Source organism: Taudactylus pleione, unplaced genomic scaffold (assembly GCF_031769625.1).
Source record: "Taudactylus pleione unplaced genomic scaffold, aTauple2 ptg000559l, whole genome shotgun sequence".
NCBI classification, from domain to species: domain Eukaryota; kingdom Metazoa; phylum Chordata; class Amphibia; order Anura; family Myobatrachidae; genus Taudactylus; species Taudactylus pleione.
Genome location: NW_028284961.1, coordinates 2672583 through 2687511, shown reverse-complemented (window position 1 = coordinate 2687511; position 14929 = coordinate 2672583). Strand labels below are relative to the sequence as shown.

The 14929-nt window shown below is 42.8% G+C and overlaps 1 protein-coding gene across 1 annotated transcript in view; it reads right to left on the bottom strand.

Annotated features, from left to right (window-relative positions):
- The window catches only part of LOC148481847 (maltase-glucoamylase-like), a 212421-nt gene that overhangs the window by 14988 nt on the left and 182504 nt on the right, over positions 1-14929 (bottom strand). The window contains exons 40-43 of the mRNA XM_088452934.1: positions 10499-10647; positions 8144-8228; positions 7538-7594; positions 565-689 (exon numbers count right to left, since the gene is read on the bottom strand). Coding sequence (XP_088309060.1) covers positions 565-689; positions 7538-7594; positions 8144-8228; positions 10499-10647 — 416 coding nt within the window. The remainder of the gene's footprint in view (positions 1-564; positions 690-7537; positions 7595-8143; positions 8229-10498; positions 10648-14929) is intronic.

The window sequence follows — 14929 nt, the reverse complement described above, 5'->3', positions numbered from 1 at the left end:
CTAAGAGTTACAGATCTGTCCTCATACACCGTGGATTCAGTCGAGCAAAAACAGCCCCTCTCAGTGCACCAGGTCTGGGCGACTTGGCCACTCAAAGCATCTGGGGGCATACTTCCCTTCTAGCTCCAGCAGATCAACTGCAGCCAAGGCCTATAACAGCAAACAGACTACAGTAAATTATCTGACTACTTAAATATACTGAATATGCTGACACCATTTATATATACACCAGTATTTGAAAAAAATATTTTTCTAAAGCTGGCTACATACCTAAAGATTATCTTCCCAACCAGCCAACTGGTTGGTTGGTTGGTTGGTTGGTTGGTTGGTTGGAGCAACAATCTGCTCATATACCGGAGCAAACGGCAATCAACCCAAACATTGGAAAACTTATGAAAATGATCGCTCAGTTGGTTAAATCCATTTGATTGAACTTATTTGTCACAATGACGATTTTTGTCCATTTTCTGACATTTGGGAGCAAACGGCCACTCGTCACGATGATATCTAGGTGTGCGGTGATTTAGTATTATAGTATTTTTTTTAAATAAATTTAGTACATACCTAAATTGTGTGTTGAAGGCAGGAGCTTGTTGTGGTAAGATGTAGCCACCGCGCACGTGAAGATTAATATGGTCAATTGGCGCTGGCAGCACTTTCCAACCACCACGTGTATTTTCTTTAAAACCCTAAAAATAAAATTTGCAGACACATCCCCAGATTACTTTTTAAAATATATATATTTTTTATTTTACGGAAATGATTTGCGGACACAAGAAAATGATACATAGTTACATAGTAAGGGGGGACACAGCCAATGTATGACACTGTATGCAGCTATTGAATCTCTTTCCAGTAGCGTTCCTGAGTCCGTCGCTCTCAGTTTCTCCCCATTATAACGTGTCAGTAGCGTAGGCATTGCTAGGGCCTAGGGGCATAACCCTGCATTTATCTGAACTTTCACAGCCAAGACTGCCATTTTGTCTACATATTCTTCAGCAACTTACTATCCTGCTCTATGACAATAATCTTACTTGATGTCACAGAAAATATAGGCCCCATGCGACAGGAACCGCCGATCGCCAATTCGTCTTGGAATCCAGGAAAGTCTTCATTTTAAAAATCCCTAATTGGCCAATCGTGATCATATTTTGGTCAGGATTGGCAAACCGGATAAATTCAACATATGGGATTCTGACTGTGGGGATGCTGCTCTCTGTATTCTGACCAACGGCTTTCCGACAGCCGCAATTTCATACCCAACCCATGCTGGACAGCTTTATATTTACACTGCAATTTAGATAACAGCTAATAAAAATAAAAATTGAGACTTAGTAGCAGAGATATAATCAAGGCAACGTGCATGAGAATATATGCCCGGATCCGCCAATCCGTATTAGAACACAAGCTTCATGTTAAGGAAAAAATAAATACCATTTTGTAGATATATCAGCATGGATCTCTGGAGAGGCCTCTCCTATGTCCTATGGCAGAGGGATCCTGGGTGTCTGCCGTAAACCCTTAACCATGGAACAGAAGCTTGTGGTGTGACGTGGATAAGCCGTCAGCTGTCAGCACGATCCGCGTCTGAGTGAAAAATAATGCAATCCCGTCGTGCAATGTTGCCGAGGCCAGTTGGAGAATCAAAAGGATAGATTCAGCAGGGGATGCAGTAGGAGTCCTGAGTGCACCGATGTGCGGGGGTAATGAAATCTAACGCATTTCTCAGCAAAACAATCACCGGCTGTTTCCTCACAGGTATACCCCTTCCCTCTCAACCAGGACTTTAAATAGGAGATGTTAATTGGATAATACCAAACAATTAAAACCGCTTTGTGCACATATTGGATTCAGCTGAAAAATCACTTAGAAGAATGAATGTATATGTACAAATAGTCATCATCTGGACCTAGTTAGACTAAATCTATCAAATAATGTTATGGATGGGTTTAAAAAAACACATATTGTATAAATGCATAATGTCTAGCATCACAAATGTTACATATAAATAAAAGGTGACCATTCCATAAACAGACACATGTTAGAAATCAAAGGTCTGATAACACTACATCCAGACCCTCTTCTAAGTCCTATACACAGGACACAAGAAACCCTTTCATACATTCTTATAGATCTGATTCTCTTGGTCATAGTGACAGTGACACGACATCTATTAGATCTCCACAGAGATCCACTGCAGTGTATCATGGATCACGCACACATCTAAGGTCTCCAAACACCATGACACATTTTTTAGAAAGAAGTGATCTGTCTCCCCAAGATCTCACGCCTATGCCCACAAGAGGCAGTATAACAACACATCCCACCATCAAAAGAAGAAGAGACGAGGGTGTAGAGGTAGAAGAGGAGGAAAGAACAAGAATAGAGAAAAATGTGAGAAGGAGATAACCCCCAACAATGTCTTCAATCTTTCCAATAAACAACTTACCATGACTGAAACTACTCTTTTTATCCAAAGGGTTGAAATTTGCCCCAGAGAAGTGTCCTAATCTGTTTACTCTGTTTGTTGACCTCAATAAATTCACTTGGACGCTCAGTCGCAAGAGATTTTTTTGTATGAAATCACTCCAAAACAAAAATATAGAAGGGACTCCTATTGTTTTGGATGCTACTGATCTAGGAGCTTTAGCGACTTTAGAATCCTTTGCTTATGAAAGTAGTGGACTCATCCCCAATACGGTTAAACTCTTTGACACATGCAACTCTCCTAGATAGTTCAAGAAACCTTCAGATTTTTATCCTCTCCAACATAGAGGTCCATTTATAGAAAGTTTTTATACCACAACTATGAATGATTTTCGGACACTCTTTGAGAAAAATAGACATCATTCATATAAAGATAATCTTTCTAAACTAGAACGCAAGGCTCTAACCGCCCTTGTACAAGACAAGAGTATCATCATTAAACAAGCTGACAAAGGCGGTGGCCTTGTTATTCAAAATATTGAGGACTATGTGTTGGAGGGTGGCAGACAACTGGATAATATAACATTTTATTTGAGACTTCCATTTGATCCCACTCTAACATTTAAAGATGACCTCAAATCCCTTCTACATGAAGCACTTTTTCATAAAACTATTAATAAAGACATCTTTTATTTTCTTAATATAGAACATCCCTTAGTTCCCATATATTATCATTTGCCCAAAGTACATAAAACTTTAATTTCTCCCCCAGGATGCGCCATTATTTCTTGGGTTAGGTCTATCACATCCAATTCATCCTCTTTTGTTGAGTCATATCTACAAAAATATGTGTTTTCACTTCCGTTGCACATTATAGATACCTCCCATTTTCTTTTTACACTCAAATCTGTAATTTGGAAAGACTCCTACATTCTACTCACTTGTGATGTGGAATCACTATACACTAACATTCCTCACGAATTAGGTTTGTTAGCTATCAATCACTATTTGTGTTTTGACACAAATGTTGATGCACATTTATGCACATTTTTACTCAATTCTATTAAATTAATTCTTGAGCATAATTATTTTTCTTTCAATGCAGATTTTTTCTTACAGCGTTGCAGGACGGCCATGGGGACCAGGTTCGCCCTGATTTTCTCTAACCTCTACAAGGGGCTTTTTGAGGGCGATGTCGGGTTGGGCCTGGTCCGATATGGCTATTACATAGATGATATTTTTATTATTTGGAATTCAAATCTAGGAGCATCTCAATTATTTATTGATCACGTTAACTCTAATGTTTATGATTTGAAGTTCACACACACTATTGACCCAATCAGGATTAATTTCCTGGATAACACAGTGTATGTTTCTGATGGCAAATTACATACAGTCATGTTTAAAAAGGAGGTGGATTGCAGGGGTATATCTAGGGATCCAAGCGCCCCTGACAATGTAATGGACTGGCGCCCCCCCATGCAGTGCCCCCTGTAGTAACCCTCCAGTAGCAATCACGATATGCTGCATTGCCCCCATTAGTAGACCCCCCAATACAGTGACCCCAGTAGTAGTCCCCCTTATAAAGTGCCACCAGTAGTGGCCACCCCCCTAAATTACCCCCAGTAGTGGCCACCCCCCTAAATTACCCCCAGTAGTGGCCACCACTATAAAGTGCCCCCAGTAGTGGCCACCCCTATACAGTGCCCCCAGTAGTGGCCACCCCGATACAGTGCCTCCAGTAGTGGCCAGCCCCCTAAATTGTCCCCAGTAGTGGCCACCCATATACAGAGCCCCCAGTAGCAGGCACCCCCCCAGAAAGTGCCCCAGTAGTGACCACCCCCCTAAATTGTCCCCAGTAGTGGCCACCCATATACAGAGCCCCCAGTAGCAGGAACCCCCCCACCCCATAAAGTGCCCCCAGTAGCGGCCACCCCTTATTTCAGTGCCCCCAGTAGTGACCACCCCTATAGAGTGCCCCGGGTAGTGACCACCCCTATAGAGTGCCCCCAGTAGTGGCCACCCCTATACAGAGCCCCCTGTAGTGGGTACCCCCCCATAAATTTCCCCCAGTAGCGGCCACCCCCTATTTCAGTGCCACCCCTACACACACACAAAGAAAAAAAAAATTACCTGATCCTCGCTCCTGACGCGACCGCCGCTGTCCGCTCAGTCCCGCCCGCTCTTCTCCTGCATGGGAGAGACATCATACTTCATGACGTCTCTCCCATCACATGCCTGCAGAGGGAGCCGGAAGACGGAGCTCATTAGTGAGCTCCAGCCGGCTCCCTCCGCGGACGACGCAGCAGCAAATGAGAGTCAGGCAGACTCTCATTGGCTGGCTGCTATTACAAACACACAACCACTGCTGGCGGCTGCGTGTTTGTAAACTGTGTAGGGCAGACCGCTATCACTACGGTCTGCCCTACACTTGTGGGGCCGAGGGACTTGTCCACCTCTTGGCTACTGGTGGCACTGCCGGGCGGCGCCCCCCCTTTGGTCAGCGCCCCTGGCGAGTGCCATCCTGGCCAATGGGTAGATACGCACCTGGTGGATTGTCAGAATTACCTACATTTCAAGAGTAGTCATTTCAAACCTTGGAAATTGAATATTCCTAAAGGACAGTTTCTATGACTTAGGAGAAACTGTTCTTCAGAATCAGTCTTTAACATTCAATGTAAAGATATGTATTCTGCTTTCATACACGCGTTATGAACATTAGGTTTCATTACCCCCGCACATCGGTGCACTCAGGACTACTACTGCATCCCCTGCTGAATCTATCCTTTGGATTCTTCAACTGGCCTCGGCAACATTGCACGACGGGATTGCATTATTTTTCACTCAGACGCGGATTGTGCTGACAGCTGACGGCTTATCCACATCACACAACAAGCTATTGTTCCATGGTTAAGGGTTTACGGCAGACACCCAGGATCCCTCTGCCATAGGACATAGGAGAGGCCTCTCCAGAGATCCATGCTGATATATCTACAAAATGGTATTTATTTTTTCCTTAACATGAAGCTTGTGTTCTAATGCGGATTGGCAGATCAGGGCATATATTCTCAGGCACGTTGCCTTGATTATACCGTATCTCTGCTACTAAATCTCAATTTTTATTTCATCTTTGGACACTGTTACCTGCATTATCGTTGTCCACAGATTGAGTGATTTAGAAGCCTATCTGTAGTCTTATCTACAAATCTGGACTGAGCTTAAACAAACATTGTTTTTAGCAACAATTTTTATTACCAATTTATTTTTTACATGAATGCATATCTTTAGGTTCTGTGGCCACAGTACGTTTTTTTTTACAAATTGTTCATTACTGTTTATGAATATATTGTTTTTTAAACATTTATGTGATATTCAGCTCTCCCGGCTCTCTTTGTTTTTTGCTGTTAACGAGCAGGTCTACTTCTGCAAGCAATTCAATGTTATCTTTCCTTAATGCAGTTACTGAATAGTTATTGTCCAGCATGCAGGTGCCTGTCAAATACTCTTTTAAAGATAATAATAACCAAGGTTGGGAACCAATAGGTGTCACTGAGGAGAGATAAATTTATTATGTGTTGACGACTGACCATTACTAAGAAAAATGAAAGTCATTGACCAATCACAGACAGGCTGTTTTACATAATGAGCTCTAATGGACAATAGTAATTGAGGCATTTAATTTTAGGGGCTGATATCTGTTGATTTCTCAGAATTTGGAGCGCCGTGCTATGAAAAGATAATGAATATGTAAAATCAGGGGTGGGCAACAAGCTGTTATTGAATAACACATCCTAGCATGTCTTTAAACAGTGTTAGCATAGTCAAAGAGTAAAACTATGGCAGGGCATGCTGGGATTTGTAGTTCTACAACAGCTGGGGGGAGCTGCTTATTGCCTATCTCTAGAGATAGTTTGAAGTAAATAAATATCAGTGTGTGTCAGATATATTTATCTATTTGGATTGAAAGCTCTGGGCCCGAGCTGTGACACACTAAGGGCGGGCTTGTATGCTATTATTATATATATATTTTTTTAATGAATACTTGAAGTAAAATGTCTATTTACTTCAATCCCCACTGTGCGGGCATTCCGTTATTTAACTTAATAACAGTCACAAATCCCCTCCCTACTCCTTTATTGGAATCTATCCCCATGTATCCTGATAATTTAGATACATTAGGAAGAAAACAAAATTAAGCAATGTCATGTAAAGCTCAATAAGGGAAAAAAAGCGAATATCCTGGGAAAATCTGTATGACGGGAGCCCTATACTCCCCAGGCGTGCTGAGAAAGGGGGGAGCAGGTACTATTTACACGGGCTTGTTGGAAGGGCCGCATGTGGAATTCATCGCTAAGTGAGTGACAGGCTGTTAGCATTTGGGGGTGGTAACAGGGGGGTGGTCAATAAAATGCAGACTGTTTAAATGACCGTTTAAAGGCCGTTACATGGGCGTGCATAAATTAGCCCTTGTGGTCTCCTACGCAGCATGAGAGCCCTCTGCGTGTCAGTGGAGTTGCCAAGTCTGTGGCTGGCCTGACTGCTGACCTTGCCACAAGGGCAAGAGAGCCGCTCGATGTGTGTCGATGTTACCGATGTTTACATAGGTAGGCGATGTCGTACGCACATGAGAAGATAGTGGTGGGCGTCCATATGCTCGGGTAAGCTATGTAACTATTAGCATATTTTCACAGCTACGTTGCGTATGAAATCGCATTAGCATCTGTCTCTGAGTCAGGCTGTCTGTCCATCTGTGATATCTGATGTTTTGGGGCAGGAACTGGGCAGCGACAATGTGAGCGCAAAACCGCCTAATCTTGTGGGATTGTCATGGGAAAGTTATTGGCACGAATCTTAGTCATGCGCATGGGGAAGGCTGGTACTTACGAATCTCTCGTACCAAGCATGGGGCTTGTGCGAGTGCTTATACTGGCTGGTGTCTGACCAGTGGGCAGCGCAGCTTTCTGCGTGCGAGATTAGGACCGGAATCTCCCATTAGCATAAGGAAGTAAAGTTATATTCATACATACATACACACAGTATATATATATATATATATATATATATATACATACACACACACACATTTTTACAAACGCACAAACATACTTACCGTGTGATAGTCATACCAAGCTGTATCAGTAAAGTACGCATTTACACTTGTTGCACCCTAGGATTAAACAGAGATATACATAAGTAATATTTTACATTGCTGTCATTTCTGTTTACTATATATAAATATATGCTATATAGAAATGCAAAGCATTTAATTTGCTAGTACTATGGGGATGTAAATCCAAATAAAATATGACTTAATCTGTATAAAGCAATACCAAGGAGAACTAAAGGCTGATTGGGCAATCAGTGGGAGAGTAGTTGTAATATAATATATTTGTAGTAAAGTTCCATGGCACATACATTAGTGCCACTTGAATATTATAATTAATACCTACATACAGAGAAGAGGAAGAAGCTTCTCACTACTGTCACCAAAGGGACTGGAAAGATTTGATCTCTTTCTGTCCAAACCTTTACGGCTTGTTGAAAGCCAGGTACAGTAGCAGCTGAGGTCTTGTTTTCCATTTCAAACTAACTTAAGTAAATAATCATTTTTAAGCAATGAAATATATAAATAAATACCTATAGAAGTGCTGAATGAATGGTAAAATTGTTTTGTTGTGTTATTTCACATTGACGGAAACAATCAGACTGAACTCACCTGGTCGAGCACAGCACTGATCATGAATGCGGACCCCCACAGGAACTGCTTGTACACATCCCAGGTGTTCCTATCTTCAGTAAATCTTAAAAGAAGAAACAAATATTTTTTTTATTGTGATTTTTATGTCTTCATATTCCAATAAACTGATCCAAATGGTAATAGCCACTAAATCCATAGTTTACGCTGGAGAATGTCAGTCTTTATTCTGAAATCACTATAGTTCAATTTAAAATGCAGGTACTGTAGGAAAGCCAATAGCCATACCGTTCTCACTGCAATGTGACCACAGGTCCCAGCATACCTGGCCATCAAGGGCTCTAATTTAGAACCTGCACTTCTTGCTTTTATATTAGGCTGTAGATCCACATCATGTATAATACGCTAAGGTTAAGGTGATCGATGGATTTGAAGAGGAATCTATATGGAAAACTGGAAGTGTGACAACGTGGTACCACTGTGGTTAGTCATGCTGTCTGACAGAGGGAGCCGATTGTCTGTATACAGCGGGGGGTGCGATGACGAAATATTGTGGGCAGGGCCTGAGCTGCGAGATGGTCAGAAACATACACAACTTTACGTTGACAAGTGGAGGTGAACATCTGGAACCGGGTGAGTATGTATGTGTATGTATGTATGTAATAAAGCTTTATTTTACAGGTGTGTTGTGAACTACAGGTACCAGTGGGCCCTTAATGCCCCGCATGCTGGTACTTGTGGTTCTCCAAGTTCCAGAATGCGGAGGAGGCTTGCTGGGACCTGTAGTTCCACTGTAAAGACAAAGATGATACATCTATTTTTTACACATCACCAAACACAATCAACCCGCCAGTCAACACCCAGGGGTGGCGGGGATAGCCCTGGACCATCAGCCTAGGCCAGGGGTGCCCTGGAGAGGGTGACCCCTTTATTGGGGGGGTCACCAACTCCCTAGGGATCCCTGGCCTGGGCTGACTAATGGTCAGGGCTGATGCTGCGGCTGGGGGGTCCGGTGAAAGGGCACCCCTGGTTGTGGCATCTGTCCCTCGTTAGAAAGGGTCCTGGGCTGGTTTTAATTATGCGGTGGAACCCACGCCATTTTTTTTTGCCGTATATTTAAAACCAGCCCTGTCCCTGCTGCCTTGTGCTGGTTCTTACATTACAGGGGATCCCTACACATTTTTTCCCTGTAATGTTAAGAACCTGGACAGGCTGGCAAGCCCGAGGCTGGTTAGTGTTTTTTGGAGGGGGACCTCACGTCATTTAAAAAAAAACATTTTTAAAATTTTTACAAGGGTTAAAACACAAGCAGCAACCACATATCTCACTGATATATCTCACTGATATGTGCTGGCTGCTAGCTCGGGAGAGATTTACAGAGAGAAAACACTGCAATATTGGGTGAGTAATCTCCTGCAAAATGAGTTACTCGGGAGAGATATCTCGTTCTGCTTCACCATCGGCAAACTCGTTTAGCCTCAAATCGCCTGTTGGTAAATTTGGTAAAAGAAAAGGGATTAAATCACCCAAATTTTGGCGAATTCCAGCGAGTTAAATAATTTTGAAAATCGGGACCATCTCGAATCTTAGTAAATTTACCCCTTAGTATTTTCTGCATGTGGGGTAAATACTGGCTACTTTTGAATGTAGCCCACAAGTGCTGGCCAGCAATAATTTTACACTGCAATTTAGATTTGAGTTTGGACACGCCCCTCCCAATTCATACCTCACAACTGTCCTGATTTCAGCAGGACAGTCCCACTTTTCGGACACTACCCTTCTGTCCCACCCTCGCTGCAGTGTCCCGCGGGTTGGAGGAAGGTTGGGGAAGCATTTGATCACTGCTGCTCTGCACAACAGGGCAGCGAATGACTACTGAATAGATGGCGCACGCTTGCCCTGGGGGACGTGCTGTGATGCCACACCCCTTCCAAGGCCACGCCCCCTTTTCAAGACTGTATTTGATTGGAGGTAAGCAAATCTAAATCTCTCTGCACATTTTATACACCCCCCTTATACTGCGTATATAAAACATTGGCCTGTACAAGTTAACACGACAATTAAAATTAAGATTAACTGAATGAACCAGCAATTTCTGATGATAAAGCAATTCCCATTATTAAGTGTACATTACCTCAGATACAGGGCCGGATTTACTACAATGTAACTGCCCAGGAAAGGAAAGCGCTAAAATCTTTGAGTCAATACACAGACATTATACTCCGCAGTGCGGATAAAGGCGGCGGGATTGCGGTCATGGACAATTGACAATGAGGCATATCTAAAATGATTTCATTGGCTAATATAGCTTCCAGAACTCTATAAGCAGTAAATATATATTAATTAGTACATTATACAATGAAATCAGATACTTACTCATGTAGCAGTGGCCTCACCACGGTGGAGCCTTTAGTATGAGCGTCATATAATAAGGTGTACAGGTAAGGTAAGAGCGTATATCTAATATTCAGGACATTTCTGGATAGAGTTTCAAATGCTTCATCAAAGCTCACTGGGTCTTGTCTCTACAATAAAGATAACATATGTACAGATGTCAGTAATGGTTACAGGCCTGGTGATCATACGATTGGTAATAATAACATATGTACAGATGTCAGTACTGGTTACAGGCCTGGTGATCATACGATTGGTAACAGTAACATATGTACAGATGTCAGTACTGGTTACAGGCCTGGTGATCATACGATTGGTAATAGTAACATATGTACGGTTGTCAGTACTGGTTACAGGCCTGGTGATCATACGATTGGTAATAATAACATATGTACAGATGTCAGTACTGGTTACAGGCCTGGTGATCATACGATTGGTAATAACATATGTACAGATGTCTGTACTGGTTACAGGCCTGGTGATCATACGATTGGTAATAATAACATATGTACAGATGTCAGTACTGGTTACAGGCCTGGTGATCATACGATTGGTAATAACATATGTACAGATGTCTGTACTGGTTACAGGCCTGGTGATCATACGATTGGTAATAATAACATATGTACAGATGTCAGTACAGGTTACAGGCCTGGTGATCCAACGATTGGTAATAATAACATATGTACAGATGTCTGTACTGGTTACAGGCCTGGTGATCATACGATTGGTAATAATAACATATGTACAGATGTCAGTACAGGTTACAGGCCTGGTGATCATACGATTGGTAATAATAACATATGTACCGATGTCTGTACTGGTTACAGGCCTGGTGATCATACGACTGGTAATAATAACATATGTACAGATGTCAGTAATGGTTACAGGCCTGGTGATCATACGATTGGTAATAACATATGTACAGATGTCTGTACTGGTTACAGGCCTGGTGATCATACGATTGGTAATAATAACATATGTACAGATGTCAGTACAGGTTACAGGCCTGGTGATCATACGATTGGTAATAACATATGTACAGATGTCTGTACTGGTTACAGGCCTGGTGATCATACGATTGGTAATAATAACATATGTACAGATGTCAGTACAGGTTACAGGCCTGGTGATCCAACGATTGGTAATAATAACATATGTACAGATGTCTGTACTGGTTACAGGCCTGGTGATCATACGATTGGTAATAACAACATATGTACAGATGTCAGTACAGGTTACAGGCCTGGTGATCATACGACTGGTAATAATAACATATGTACAGATGTCAGTACTGGTTACAGGCCTGGTGATCATACGATTGGTAATAGTAACATATGTACAGATGTCAGTAATGGTTACAGGCCTGGTGATCATACGATTGGTAATAACAACATATGTACAGATGTCAGTACAGGTTACAGGCCTGGTGATCATACGATTGGTAATAGTAACATATGTACGGATGTCAGTACTGGTTACAGGCCTGGTGATCATACGATTGGTAATAATAACATATGTACAGATGTCAGTACTGGTTACAGGCCTGGTGATCATATGATTGGTAATAATAGTATTTATAGCAAACCATTTGCATACTGTATAAGCAGTCAGCACAGAAATAACATTATTATGGGTAGTAATTGGCCGCTGATCAGCACAAGAGTACAGGGATGTATGACAGGGAATAATAAAACACTGATAAGCTGCATACACACACAACAATTTTTTTAATGATTATCGTTTAACGATAATCGTTTGCAAAAATCGTTCACTTTCTGAGTCAAACGATGAACGATTATCGTTCATGCGCGTTCACTTTTGTAGTTTGTCGTTTGTAGTTCAGTCAGACTTGTCAACTCAACGAATTTCATTAAGGGAATATGCAAAAATTGTTTGTAGTTCTTAAAAATCGTTCATTACACATTAAAAAATCTGACATATAATCTGACAGAAAACCGTTCATAAAAATCGTTCATAAAATCGTTGGTAACAAAATCGTTGTGTGTGTATGCAGCTATAGAGATAACTCAGGACTGAGTTACATATAAATATTAGGGGTGAGCGGGTTCGGATTTCTGAAATCCGAACCCCCCCCAGCCCCCCCGATCCGAGTCAGGCTCGACTTTTCCCGCCTGACTCGGATCTGAAATCGAGGCAAAATGTCATCATCCCACCTTCCGGGTCTCGCGGGTTTTGGATCCTATATAAGGTGCCCGCGTCGGCGCCATTTTCTCACTCGGCTGTGGACAGTGAAGAGGGAGGGTGGGAGTTAGGGCTGGCTGGGCTATGTAGTGTAGTATAGTGTAGTGCAGTGTTGTGCTGTGCTGCGCTGTGCTGCTGTTGTCCATAGGGGCTGTGTCCACTCCTCCAAAGTCCATAGGGGCTGGCTGGACTGTGTTGTGCAGTCAGTTGTCCATAGGGGCTGTGTCCACTCCAAAGTCCTGTGCAGTGTCCCAGTCCTAAAGGGGTGCTGTAGTGTTGTGCAGTGGGTGCTCTGTCCATCAGGGGTGCTCCCCCCAAGTGCAAAAAAAATAAATATTTTTTCTGTGTTTGTGAATTGTGTGCACTGTGGCTGCACGTGCATCAACAAAGGAGCAGCGCCAAGTGTGCGCCTGTGTCCCATTAGTAAAGGGCTGGCTGGCTTGTCCGTTAAAGGGTGCTATAACCCCCAAAGTACACTCCAAACAAAATAAAAAAATATTTTCTGTGTTTGTGAATTGTGTGCACTGTGGCTTCACGTGCATCAACAAAGGAGCAGCGCCAAGCGTGCGCCTGTGTCCCATTAGCAAAGGGCCAGCTGGCTTGTCCGTTAAAGGGTGCTGTAACCCCCAAAGTACACTCCAAACAAAATAAAAAAATATTTTCTGTGTTTGTGAATTGTGTGCACTGTGGCTGCACATGCATCAACAAAGGAGCAGCGCCAAGCGTGCGCCTGTGTCCCATAAGTAAAGGGCCAGCTGGCTTGTCCGTTAAAGGGTGCGGTAACTCCCAAAGTACACTCCAAACAAAAAATATATATATTTTCTGTGTTTGTGAATTGTGTGCACTGTGGCTTCACGTGCATCAAAAAAGGAGCAGCGCCAAGCGTGCGCCTATGTCCCACAAGTAAAGAGCCGGCTGGCTCATTTCTTAAAGGGTGGTGTAACCCACAAAGTGCACTAGTTACCAACAAAAATAAAAAAATATTTTCTGTGTTTGTGTGCGCCTTAGCCGCACGTATATATCAATATAACATAAATGGAGGACCAAACTTTCTCCGATAAAAATAAAATAGGGAAAGATCAAGAACCACTTCCTCCTAGTGCTGAAGCTGCTGCCACTAGTCATGACATAGACGATAACATGCCATCAACGTCGTCTGCCAAGGCCGATGCCCAATGTCATAGTAGAGGGCACATACAATCCCAAATGACAAAGTTCAGGAAAATGACTTTAAAAAAAACATTTAAATCATCTGAAGAGAAACGTAAACTTGCCAATATGCCATTTATGACACGGAGTGGCAAGGAACGGCTATGGTCTTTCCCTATGTTCATGACTAGTGGTTCAGCTTCACATGACGATGGAAGCCCTCCTCCCGCTAAAAAAATCAAATGAGTTAAGCTGGCAAAAGCACAGCAAAGAACTGTGCATTTTAAGCAGATATCACAAATCCCCAAGGAGAGTCCAAGTGTGGTGGCGGTTGCGATGCCTGACCTTCCCAGTACTGGACGGGAAGAGGTGGCTCTTTCCACCATTTGCACGCCCCCTGCAAGTGCTGAAAGGAGCACCCACAGTCCACTTGCTGATATGCAAATTGAAGATGTCACTGTTGAAGTACAACAGGATGAGGATACTGGTGTAGCTGGTGCTGAGGAGGAAGTTGGCGAGGAGGATTCTGATGGTGATGTGGTTTGTTTAAATCAGGCTCCGGGGGAGACAGTTGTTGTCCGTGGGATGAAAGAGCCCATCACGGTCATGCCTGGGCAGAAGACCAAACATTCCACCTCTTTGGTCTGGCAATATTTCTATCCAAATCCAGACAACAACTGTCTTGCCATATGTACCATATGTAAAGGTGAAATAAGTAGGGGTAGGGACGTTAACCACCTAGGAACATCCTCCCTTATACGGCACCTGCAGCACGTTCATAAAAAGTTACTGTCAAGTTCAGAAACTTTGGCTAAGACCGTAAGCAGTCCAGGGACACCTAAATCCCATTGTCCTGTTGTATCCAAGCGCCTGCAAACCACACCCTCCTCGTCAATTTCCTCCTTAGTCAGAATCGGAAGTAGTCCTGCAGGCCATGTCTCTGGCATGACTGGCTCTCCTATCCGGGATTCCTCCGGAGGATCCTGCATTGCTACGCCTACTGCTGCCGCTGCTGCTGTTGCTGCTGCTGGGAGTCGTTCATCATCCCAGAGAGGAAGT